At 37.7% G+C, this 12,548-nt stretch overlaps 1 protein-coding gene across 1 annotated transcript in view; it reads right to left on the reverse strand.

The window, feature by feature from the left end:
- The window catches only part of NETO2 (neuropilin and tolloid like 2), a 29,053-nt gene that overhangs the window by 5,666 nt on the left and 10,839 nt on the right, over positions 1-12,548 (reverse strand). Inside the window, exons 2-7 of the mRNA XM_014882472.2 lie at positions 11,115-11,171; positions 9,514-9,654; positions 7,505-7,753; positions 5,394-5,438; positions 5,176-5,303; positions 1,963-2,191 (exon numbers count right to left, since the gene is read on the reverse strand). Coding sequence (XP_014737958.2) covers positions 1,963-2,191; positions 5,176-5,303; positions 5,394-5,438; positions 7,505-7,753; positions 9,514-9,654; positions 11,115-11,171 — 849 coding nt within the window. The remainder of the gene's footprint in view (positions 1-1,962; positions 2,192-5,175; positions 5,304-5,393; positions 5,439-7,504; positions 7,754-9,513; positions 9,655-11,114; positions 11,172-12,548) is intronic.

The raw sequence follows: 12,548 nt of genomic DNA on the forward strand, positions 1-12,548 counted from the left end.
CAAAGATGTGTGATAGACATTCTACTATTTGATTTCACAGAAAGAATGTGTTCTTGAGCAGCCTGGATTCTCTGAACATAACAGGAAACCCAAAGGGTAGAGCAGAGGGAATGACTGTTTCTGAACACTGCATTTGTCACTGAGTCATTCTGTTAGGCTTGAGAATCACAATGACAAAAAGAGGAGTTATGCCTAAGAAAAAAAGAACATTCAAACCTTTAATTTTGATTTTGCATTCCTAAATTACATATGCTTTGTCTTGCCATGGCTTACTCCACAGAAGTTGGGTAACCTACACTCATTGGTTTCAAGCTTTTGTGTTTGCTGTTACTGCTTAACCCCGGCAAGAAGTTCCATACAAGAACTTGCTTTAATTGTACTGCAAGTATGAATACAGAACATAGTTAGAGTTTTGGAACAGTTTATCTTTGTAATTTCAGTGCTTAAAAATGTCATGGTAGCTATCACATCCCTTCCTTGCTCAAGTGAATTGAGAATTTAATTGTTTGGAGAGTAGAAGAACACTGCTTTAAAACAGGATTACTCCTTTGGAGATCAGGGCCATCCTGTCAGTTATGCCATAATGTAAACATATTCCCTTTCTTTTTACAGTTCTGTGGTTTTGAATGATGCATTCTGCCATTGCTTCTCCATCTGCCAGCAGTCTCTATTTCACGTTTGTGTAGTCTAAGTTTTTGTGGGCATGGCTTTTGTTCAGAGTTCATGAAGATGGGACAAATGGACTTATCTTCCTTTTGTCTGTTATTTGGGGAGTTTGAAGTCTAAAAGTCCCAATGGTTGATCAATTCCAGCCTAGGACTTCAAGGACATAGCTGGACTATTCTCATAACAGCTGTCCAAAAGTGGTGCAATGCTCACAGTGCTCTTTGTATCCAGCATTACTCATCTATTGAATCAAGCCAGGAATCAAATACATTGATTTTTCACATTGCTGTTAGCTGAATTACTTAGTCAAATCTGCAAGCAGCGCTAGGTGTGTGTTAGGTGACTGTCATGCACTATTAGTTCATTTATGGAAATCCTTCCAGAAATATTGATCGTTTTCATGGTTGGCTTCATATAATTACAAATCATTAGCAAGGTAGAAGAGAAAGATATCTTAACAATCTGAAAATAAGATAAGCTCAGATTCACTTTTTTCAGTTAGAAAAATTGCTTATGACTAGATTATATAAAAATACTTGAAACACTTTTCAGCCACATACTTTTCAATAACCATATCCAAGTAAGGGTTATCTCAAGTAAATAACAATAACTACATACCTTTGCAGATGTTCTTTTGCCAGTGATTTCTGAGTTGCTTTAAACTCATAAATTTGGAAAGTTATCTACCTTTAGGAGTATTTAGTGTTTCAACCTCTTGCTTAAAAAAATCCCCACAACACCCCCCAAAAAATCCAAACTCAACAACAACAAAAAACTCACTCCAATATTTATAATTTAAATAGATAATTTCCCTGGCAAAGTTCATAGCATTTTCTAAATTGAAAGCTGGAATAACTTGCACTATCATCAATGTTAATAACTGTATTGAAATAAAAGCTAGTGGAAAAGCAGTTACAATTTTTGCAACCACCTGTTGTGGTGTCTGGCAGGGAGCTGGGAGCTAGTGGGAGAGCACACTTCAGTCCCACTACTGTCTTTTTAAAATAAGTCTGTCCTCATTTGTAGAGAAGGCTGTCTCTTTGTGAGAAGGATGTAGCCTAGGGCAGTACTACTGAATTCAAATGGAAAATACACCTTTTAAAAACGGAGGAAAGCTTTTCTTCAGGAACCATGTAGAAATGTAATAAAGCAATTATCTTAATTTACCTGCTAGTGTGTAAAGGAAATAGAAACAACCTTTCATATGTATTCCTGCTGTTTAATAGAGTGATGCTTTCCCCAAAATACTTGAAGTATCCTGACACCAGGAGATTTGGCACTTTTAGATCTACTTACGATCCACAAAGGAGGTGAAGAGCATTCTGAACCTGCTCAGTCTGCTGCCTTCATCTGCCCACATCCTCACCACGCCTGTCCCCGTCTGCAGCGTGACATCGTTGGCCACCGTGCTGCAGAACTTGGCCTTCAGGTTTTCAATGGAACTGCTCCCATCATACACAGCAACAAAGTTCCTTTTGCATTCATTGGAATGCTCCATCTGATAGTCCAGAAATCGCATATAGATCTGTTAGAAAAGAGGAATCGATGTCTTTAGGAGAAGAAATACAGAGAGCAGAGTTTTCTTTCTTAGCAAATCTTGAATAAGGTGGTTTCTTCCCTCAGACATAAGTATAATTCCCAATTCACAACTTTTAAACTTAGATTTTCTCATTAGATGTCTGTGTGGAGTATTACCTGACATTTGTCTTGGGTACCCATTTCACTTCTCCCTGCTCCCCAAAACAAATCATTTAAAAATTTGCTTTGATTTATTTCTGCTCTCTTTGGAAAAACAGTACAAAGCAACGCACTTGGTGAAGAAAGCTCCAAGAAGCTCTGCTAAATGTGAAGTCTGTTTCTCTAGAAGAGATATAAGGAATGCATAAATGTACTGAAATAATTTTTAAAGTATTTTGACTGTTCTCTTTCCTTTCTTTCTAATTCATAGAAACAATGTTAAAATATAGGGGAAAGAGCCTAGTCAGAAAAGCTCTGAAGTAAAATAAGGAAATTAAAATTTATTGCTTCAGAATGAAAGCTAATTACTGAACCATAGCTGTGTTATGGAAGACACAAACCATGAAGTCAGGAGTAATTTGAATAAAAATGGAAACGAGAGAGAAATAAGCTGGCTGTGTAGGAAGAATTAATGAATTTAAGCTGATCTTAATACTTCTAAAAGCAGAAATCTAATCCAAGAGAAGGCTGCGTATGTGTTAGAACACATGCAGCAAGGAAATTAGAAGATTGGGGTGGTATTTAAAGAGTAAGTAAATAATTTATTTTGCTGGAGCAGGAAATCCATGAAAGATTGTAATTCAGTTAAAATTACATGAACACATCAAAAAGCTTTTGAATCTCTTCAATGGCTATATTGGAATTTTCAAAATTCTTCTGAAAAATTTGAGATATGAAACCAAGTCACCTAAGCATGCTACAAAGGCCATTTTAGACGTTAACAGTCCTTAGGCAGCCAGTAGCCATTGTGCTGCCAGAGAAGAGATGTGCCCAGGTGCAGGCAGGGAGGTCAGGGCAGATCAGTCCCATGCTCGGGCTCTATAACCCAGTGTGCTGCCTCTTTGCCATAGCTTGCTACCAAGCACCTCTGAGAGACACAAGATAGTCCCCTCCCCATTCCTAAACCTACCAGGCTTTACTGAAAACACGGTAAAAGAGAAAGACAAGTCACACTTGTACCCCCAGCTTTTCCTTCCCAGTGCTGTGGAAGCAGGCTGGCCAGCACTGCCTTCCCTTGCACGTTCTGTCTGAAGGTGCAGCCTGGGCCACAGTAGCTTCACCTCACTGTTTTGTGATTTTATGTATTTTTTTTTATTTTTTCTATTTTCTTTTTATCCCCCCTGCTGTTTTTATTAGATTTACTGCTGGAAATTCTCAGCTACATTGAGAACCTGTTCTCCATAGTGACTTATCTCAAAAACATGGATGTGAGCTGCAATTGCTAGTATTTGGGCTGAGATAGGGTATTTTCTTTTAATGACTGACTTTATATATCTGCTGCAAAATTACAATGGAAACTAAAAATAATTTAGCACACTTTTAGTAGAGCTATTATTTGTAAGATAACAAAGGAATAATCCCATTAAAAGTGCTCACCTCTTCACAAGCTCCTTTGGATTAATGTGTTAGGCAAGTATAAAAGGTCCTTACTTTTACATTATATTGATTATTCTGGTAATTTTATGAAATCTGGAGGTAATTTATTAAGTGTCTGCTATACACATTTTAAAAGTACTTTCATTCTTGCACTTGTGTCAGTTTTAAAAGTTTATTTTTATTACAAAATCAAATTGAGAAAATTAAAAATGTCTATGCTTATTTTTCTCAAAAGACTGCACTGTATCAGATCTAATGGATTTTATCATCATAATTCTGCCTGAATTGAAGCTTGAGAAACCACTGTCAGAATACTAAGAATTATTTTTCTGTAATGTTTTAAATCAATAATTTAGGATGATGATCTAATTCCAGGACTCACCCAGCTATAACTCTGCCTTCTGGCAACATTCAATAATTTATTAAAATACTTAAGCACAAGACCTGGTGCACTCAAGTGGCAATGTAGAGAGAAAATGGGTTTGTTATTGTTTCTGGAAGAACTGTGTCTATTACTTAGACTAGTATAGGGCTCTTGGGAATTGACTCACTTCCTCAAAGGCTCAAAGATATTAATAGACTTTTAATTTCTTTCTTGTCTTGTCCTCTTATTATCATCTTTTTGGTGACTGTTTTAGAATGCACTTGCTAGGTGGTTAACAGGGCTGGTTAGTTAACTGTTAGGAGTGTGTAAGAAGGCAGAGGGAAGGTTTGTCATCTTGGCAGCTACTGCTTCAAAATAGTTTTTAATTTTTATGTATGTGCAAGCAGAAGCAAAATTAAAGATGTGTATGCTATATGGAGAAAAGTATGTGTTCTTATGTGCAACTTATTTAACAAATATGATTCTGCAGCAAATATCATTCAGGCTTTAGCTATTGTATTTTGGGGTTGTGAATAGGATTTTATCCTGCTCTCTGCCTAACCAGGTAAAGCCTTTCCATTTAGCTCAGACTGCTGATGAAAGTGGGTTTTAAGGTGCTGGATTGTGAATTAGATGGGATAAGCAGGAACATGTTCTGTTGACTTTGAACCAAATTCTCCAACAGAACCACTGGAGGCAAAACATTAAGCTTTGGCAGTGAGATTTACTGGAAATTACTGAAGATGTCAGCCAGCATTTTTGCCTGCAGTCTTCCAATAAAACCAGAGTCCAAGTCAAATGCCCCTGAAAACTGTTGCTTCAACAGTTCTCACAGTTATCTGGTATTTGAAGCTTCCAATAAAAGGAAGCCAGCATTATGGACTTGTATAAGTTTAATTCCAGAAACTATTCTCTCTCTGGATTTCCATTTCAGTGAAGTACAACATTATGCAAATCACAGTTAGTGACCATTACCTGTTGCTACTGTCATGGAAACCCTTTATATACTGAATTATATGAACAGAACCCACCTTAGCATTTGGAGTGGCTTTAATTGTCCAGATACAGTCAACTGCTTGTCCTGGTTTTGTTTTTCCTTCTTGTTCTACTTGACTGGAACGTACTATTCCATCAGCTCCTGAAAGCTCAAACTGGCAGTCTAGGGAGAAGATAGACCTTTGCTGTCAAATGGAATATGACATTAATTTAAAGTTTCACGTATAAAGAAATTGTTACTGTAATACTATACCTGGGATGGGATTTAAAATGCCTCCTAGGTAAGTGAAGTCAGGATCTGTAATAGAAAGAAGTCATGAATCACAAGGGCTATCAGTGCTTGAGAATCACTTCAAGCTTTAGTATTATCTGCAGATTATATCCATTTTTTATTATATCATAAAAAAATTGCTAGAAAGTTTACTGAATCAGTTGGAGAATATAGAGACAAAGTTTTCTTAGATGAGAACATTATTCCATAAAGATTGACCTTATCTGAAAAAGGTAATTCTATCCTGACAGCTCAGATTTCTAGCATAACACCAAAAATTACTATTCAGTATTTTGTTCCTAAATTATATTTTAAATTTAACTATGTCAGTTTTCACTGAAACCACTGGAGCTCCACAAGAATACAGGGGATCTTTCTGTGTGCAAAAAGCTTATTTAGATTTATTTTATCAGACTGCTGTCTATGTAGTTCTGAACAATTTGAACCGAGTTTAGCAGAATATATCAACACTTTGAAATTGCTAACTGCTCTTAAAAAAATATGTGAAGAAGGCTGTTTCAATCCTAAAGGTACTTTTCCCTGGGTTGTCTGTGTCTCTTGTATTCGGCCACACAGAACATTTCTAGGCATGGCTTATGAAATGCTGTTCCCTGCAAAGAAAGCACTAGTTCATGCAAAAGTGCACACTTGTTTGGTACAAAGTTATTTTTCAAATGAAGGTCCAGAGTTTGGCTCCTTCTGTGATCCCATAAATTACTTTTTCTGTACAGGAAGTTTATCACTTCCCCTAGAATGCCTCAGTCCTGTGCTTAAGGCTCAGCACAGTTCAGAACAAGCCTTCCTTCCCTTCCTCTTTTTATTTACCTGTAATGAAAATCTATGATCGCTATATGCAAAATTCTGCAACCTCCTTTGTAAGTTGATTTCTTTATGAAGCAGGAGTATGTGCATATGCTCCCTTTCATTTTTGCAACAGTAAAATATTTTGCCACGCTTCACATAAACGAAGAGGAAGGAAAAGAAAAATATCAGTGCTTCAGTTGTTGCAATCTGTTGTGAAAATAATATACAATTTAAATGTATATTTAAAGTTCCAACCTGCAACTATGGTAATCTAGTTTTGAAAGTGATGTTGATGAAATGACTTTGGAAATGGACTTAGTAAAATGTGTAAGTACTGTCCCTGTGAAAACATTTTATCATATAATTTCCAATGCTCTGGTCACCATGTTAATCTGAAGCTTCCGAGTCTACATCCTTAAGCAGTAATGTATAATCACGAATTGTGTTCTCATGTGCTCTAGGGGTACAGATAACGTTAAGAAGTTATGTTTGTGTGTACATTTATCGAAGTAGTAGAGCTGACACTTGTATATTGCCTTTTGTCCCGAAGGACAATAAAATGCTGATAACTACACGTGTAGTATCTATGAAATACAACAGTCAAGCATTGCACAAGGACATCAGGTCAAATTTTCATGTAAGAAGGATGCCCTGCCAGGTTTAAGTAGCTCCACAGAGCAGATGTAATTTTTGTTTGTCTAAAGGCACTGTCAGCACATTGTCCTCTGCACCTGTGAACTACACAGCACTTTGAGCAAAGAGCAGCTCTGCTGTCTGAGCCCAAGGGTTGAGGGAATCCAGTTAGAGTTCGTGCTTAGACTGTGCAGATGTCTGCTCTGGGTTTTCAGAATGGAGATTTAAAATGCTTTGCATCTGGCTGGAGTGCTATTGTGAAGTTGCTCCAGGTGTTTTTGTCCAGTGCCTTACACTCCTAGAAGAGAGGCTGGTGAATAGAAAGCTCTTAGCATAATTTGTCTTTCCTTTCCCTACCACTGGTGAAACTGGTACGAGTAGAGAAATGAAGAGGGGTGCTGCTGGAGACTTCAGCGTAAACAAGCTCATCTGTCTTCCTCACTAGCAAACTACAGACCTGTAATTTCCTTCAGTCAAGATTCCCCAAGTGTTTTTAGCCATGTTCCGTGTAGGATTAGTAGGACTGAGACTGTGGCTATCACATTGTCACTGTGCCTCTCTAAGTGCTCATGCAGCTCTAGGCTGGGAGGACACACACCCCCACAGAGTTCAATAGGAGCAGACAGTCATTAACTCAGAATTTTAGACATCTTTACCTGGTATAAATGAGTACTTTGCTTGAAATCCCTTTCCTTCCAGCTCCTCATCAGAAATAAACTTGATCCACATAAATCTCCCTGTTGATCTAATTAGTGAAGGACTTTTCAGACCACAGTAACGATTAATGAGAGGGGAGAATCCAAAAGGTCCATCTCGAACCTCCAGGTGATCAAACCGACATTCAAATGAGGGTTCTATGTAATAGGGCTCATCAAAGGTCAACTCAATTCTTTGTCGTGGAGCAGCTAGACATAAAAAAAATTGAGCAAAAGATTAAAGGAAGATCTTGATAAAAAACACAAAGACATGAAGTAATGAAGAGACAGGTCTCTAAAACAGCAAGGTAAAAAAGAAACTGGAAATTTCTCAAAACACATCCACAGTCTGCTACAAAAATTTTTCAAGTTTTTTTCTAAAAGATACTTTTGTATAGAATCATACAAATTTTTTTGCTTGCTGATCTTAATTGTTGAAAATTCAGAAATCCCATTAATTTAATGCAATACATATAACAGATATGAACATATATGCAAAGGTATTCAAACAAGGTAAATATTAAGATACAAATGAAAACAAGTTTTCTGTGAAAGCAAAATATATAGAAAAGGACAAAACACTGAGCTATACAGAAAAGAATGGAAATGAGAAAGGTATTTCTCAAACGTAAAGTCCAAATTTGTAGATCCTTTCACAGAAGATACATTTTATTAGAATATCAGAGAAGTGCAAGTGCTTCATGCATGTCAGTAATATGCAGGTGGCTACAGATGTTGGTGAGTCTGAGGCTGTGGCAGCCTAACAGCAGGATTTGGATCAGAGCCCTAAACGCTGACTCTCACATCTGTGGTTTGGATCCCAAGCCTCTGTCGTGTATGAATGGCTTTAGTGTTCCTGGCTCTTGGCTTTAGTGTTCCTGGCTCTTGGCAGCGGCTGCGCTACGTGAACTTCCCGCTCGTGGCGGGGATGTGGAGCGGCAGCGCTGAGCAATCCCACTGCCCGCTTTCCCTGAATGCCCACGGGATTTACTCCTGTCACACCTCCCGCCTCACTCACACGAGCTACACGCCGGGAATGTGGGCATGGTCCGCATGAAGGAGCAGATCTTGGCTCCACAGTGGTGCCGAGGAAGGAGTGAGGAGAGCTGGAAGCTGCTCCTGTGCCCCAGCCCTGCAGCACGACAGGCTGGCTGCTCCCCGGGACACTCCTGGGCAGGCAAAGTGCAAAACCATGAGCATGGGAACAGAAAAAAAGGAGGGGCCTGTGAACCACTACTGTGCTGTACAAATAAAAACTCACCAAACCTCATTACTTGAAATATTTCAATTAATTGATATGAATCTGATGATTAGGCTAATATTTTTAGCTGACTTCAGTGGGTTTTGGGTGCATTCTAATAAGAGGAAAAATAATTGGAGTGTCTCAAGTCTTGCAGCATTTATTTAAGATATTCTCATTGGAATATGGTTTTATTCTAGTTAATGACATTTTTTTGTCCTCACCACATTATTTTAATAGTGACCTCAGCAATGCTAACAAATCTCTGTATTTTTAGTACAGTGATATGGCAGCCAGATATATCTTTTTTGTTAATGAAGGACAGCATAAAGGTTTTCTGCTGGTGAGATAAGAGCAATACAGCATGGTATGAAATAGCCTTCCTCTTTTGCAATCAATTATCAGTGATATTAAGGTAACAAGCTACAATTTTTGTCTTACTAATTCCATACCTTCATAGATTACAGTAGATATGCTGCTCCTTTTCCTGGCTGTGAGGAAATGTCATGTTCTACATAGTTAATTTCTTAATGCTTGCATTTCTTATTTATTTGTTGTTAATACTTGAGAGAGAAAATTTAGCTTCTTGTTCAAGTAAATGACTGCAGAATTCATTATATTACCATTACAGCCATGCAACACTTCATAGCAGTATGACAGTTTCAACAGTCCAAGATTTTCCATTTACCAGTAATATCACAGCAAAACAAAACAGAAATACAGCATGTACCTTCTAAGATATAGATGCACTCTTGATTGGGTGGGTACATGTTTGGGTAGTTTGGTGAAGCAAAATGTCCCCCATTACTGGTCCGGACCCAGTTGTCACACTGGGTGGGAGGAATGCGATTCACTCCAATATTTTGCCCACCTTAAGGAAGAAGAAAAAAAAAAAGTAAAAAAAAAAAAAAGTGTGATCAACTAAGTTTCTTCTGCAAGCACGTAGATTTGATAATGTAAAACTCTGGCATGACACACAGCCTATAAAGAAGAAAGTAATTTATTTTGGTTGAAACCCCTCTTGTAAGGAACTCATTAATATTTATCTAAGAAAATTTTATGTGTAATTTTGTGGTGGGGTATATCTTAGAGAAATCATAATTTTTGAATATCAAATATATCCAGAGATTCATGGAAAGGAGAGGGAGTAAATTTTTTTTCTTTTTTTACCCAACTCAGTTCAGGTTTTTGATACTCTTCTTTCTAAGTGAAATAGTCACAGTGGCTGCCAATACCATTATTTTATGGGTTATGGCATCTCTGTTCCTATGTAAATATAATCGGAAATATTTGTCAGCTTTCACTGTTTTGACCCTGATTCTGGAATATGCTACAGTGGGATGTCTATTTACAGTAATTTGTTGGAATACAGAATGTTTGTATGCAAATACACTAATTACAGCAATGGTAGTTAAAATTCCTGGTAATAGGTAAATTGCCCTGGTAGCTAAGGGTCTCATTTAGAATCAAATCTCCCCTTCTGGATGTGCAGGGAAATGTGTTCTGTGACTGAGATAATGCAGTTTAGTAAGGTAATTCTTCATGCTGATTATTCACAGGAGCTTGGTTCAGATTTCCTTATCCATGGAGAAGAGACTGGGAATAGTGTGATCTCTGACATTCTTAAATACCTTTGGCCCTCCCCCCTGGTATCAGCAGAACTGGAGAGTGTAAGACACAGGATATGTATTTTCTGCTAGATATTTCCTAAATTTCACAGGGTACTCTCATAGTATTATTTATATTTACACAGTTTTAATTTTGTGACCTGTGAGAGGACATCCACGCTGGTACAGGTCTCAGATGCCTCCAGTAACTTACATCATCTTCCATTGGTATCTTGACAGTTTTTTGATTTATGGGGGTGAAAACTCTCTCTCCTGCAGAAATTTTTCAAGGAAATTCTGTAGGTGGCAGTTCAAGGAATTCTTCTCTCTTAAGAGTGGGTAATCCCACATATGAAAAAATAATGTTTGTGAAATTGACTCCTTCCCCACTCAGCAGGCTTCAAAAATGTTTGTGGGTGGACTATTTGAAAAGCTTGCTGTCAGATAAAGAAAACATGAATTTCCGTGGTGGTTTCTTTCCCACCTCTAACATCTAAAACTGTAGAACTTTACCTGGGAAAGTGAAACTTCCATGTTCTTTGTGACTGTATGGCTTTGTTCATTTGGGAGAAAATGCAGCAAATGGGGGAAAATGGAAAATACTACAATTTCACATAGCTATGAATATCTGAATGTAAACATTTATTTTCACTTATATTGCTCAATTAAAAGTCATAAAACTGTTTCATTTTCTGAGAGAAAAATCATCAAACTAAAATTGTACCTTGTGTCTTCTGTGCAACGGCAATGCCTTCCACTACCAGGATTGTTACAAGCAACACTGATGAGAGAAATTGGACAGGAAAAACATCAGTAATTCTTCAAAGTTACAGATCATTTTCTGCAGTCCCAGTTTATGCAAATCCTGGCATCACTGACCAAAACAACTCAGAACAAACAAAAATATGTAGTTAATTTATATGTTTTCTTTAAAAATTCAGCTTATGAAACCAGTGCAGTTTATATGCACTGCTGGTCCTCCTTCCAGGTTCCTCAAGAAAGTGCATATGAGAACATCAATTCACTGTTTGAGGGGACTTTTCAGAATACTTTCTAGAGTTTACATAGTATCTGTTGTCTATAAAACTTTTATATCCTGAAACAAGATGTTTCACTGCTATAATGAATCATATTTATCCTAAGATTCTATTTGCATAATGTGTGCAAAACAACTTCTCCAGCTTCCAAGAAATTAATCTGGACCACAGGAGACACTGCATGGTCTTAACCCCTCCACAGATTTCACAGTTTTGTGCTTGCAAGACTGGTTGTTGTGATGCTTCCACACAATACCAGTGATTCCTGCAAACAATGGAGCAGTAGAAAATGGGCAGATACCAAGTTCTGGAAATGGAGAGCCTCCCTCTTTGGTTCCTTCCTGGCTGTTTTACTTTTGGCCTTTCCCTGGCATTTACACATTCCCTGCACTCAAGAAGCATCCATAAGAACAGCACATATGAAAAGCTCCATATTCCACAGTCCATCAGCAATTTTAAAGCAGCCTTAGTGTTCAGAATTTCCTAAAATGCTTTGTCAACTTTGTCACTTCAAATTGCTTGGGATTACCAAGAAGGGGAAAGAGAATGAAATAGAGGACAACTCTTCAAATCTTTGCTTCCATCTGGAGTATCCTGGAAATTCTGGACACATCTCTTACAGAACTAGCTAAGCAGGCCTGGACTGCCCTGGACAGAAGGCAGCCAAGGGGAGATAGGATCAAAGTTACAAAATCACAAATATTATTTTGATTGAGAACTGAGCAACTACTACTTGTCTCTTCCAGTAAAGAACCAGGGGATGTCACACAAAGTGAGCAGGTGGCGTGTTCAAATTAAACAATGACTTTTCTTTCTTTTTTTTTTTTTTTTTTTTAAATGCACATAATTCCTAACACATCCTTGAGGTTGAAAATTCTTAAGCCATAAACTGTTGGAAGTCTGGGATGTATTTGGGGCAAATATAATTTGTTCTACTTTTATACTTGTTCTGCTTTTGTACCTCTGTGAAAGAAGATACCGAGTAAGATGGACCTTTGCTGTGACCTGGTATGGCCCTTCTCGAGTTCTTAATCTACTCGTCAGGCAGGCATGGCCTTAGCACTGCAGGGCAAAAAAGAGATTGCAGCAGGAATTCTATTGTCACATTCAAGAAATCAGTT

Source organism: Sturnus vulgaris, chromosome 12 (genome assembly GCF_052056855.1).
Source record: "Sturnus vulgaris isolate bStuVul1 chromosome 12, bStuVul1.hap1, whole genome shotgun sequence".
Lineage (NCBI taxonomy): Eukaryota > Metazoa > Chordata > Aves > Passeriformes > Sturnidae > Sturnus > Sturnus vulgaris.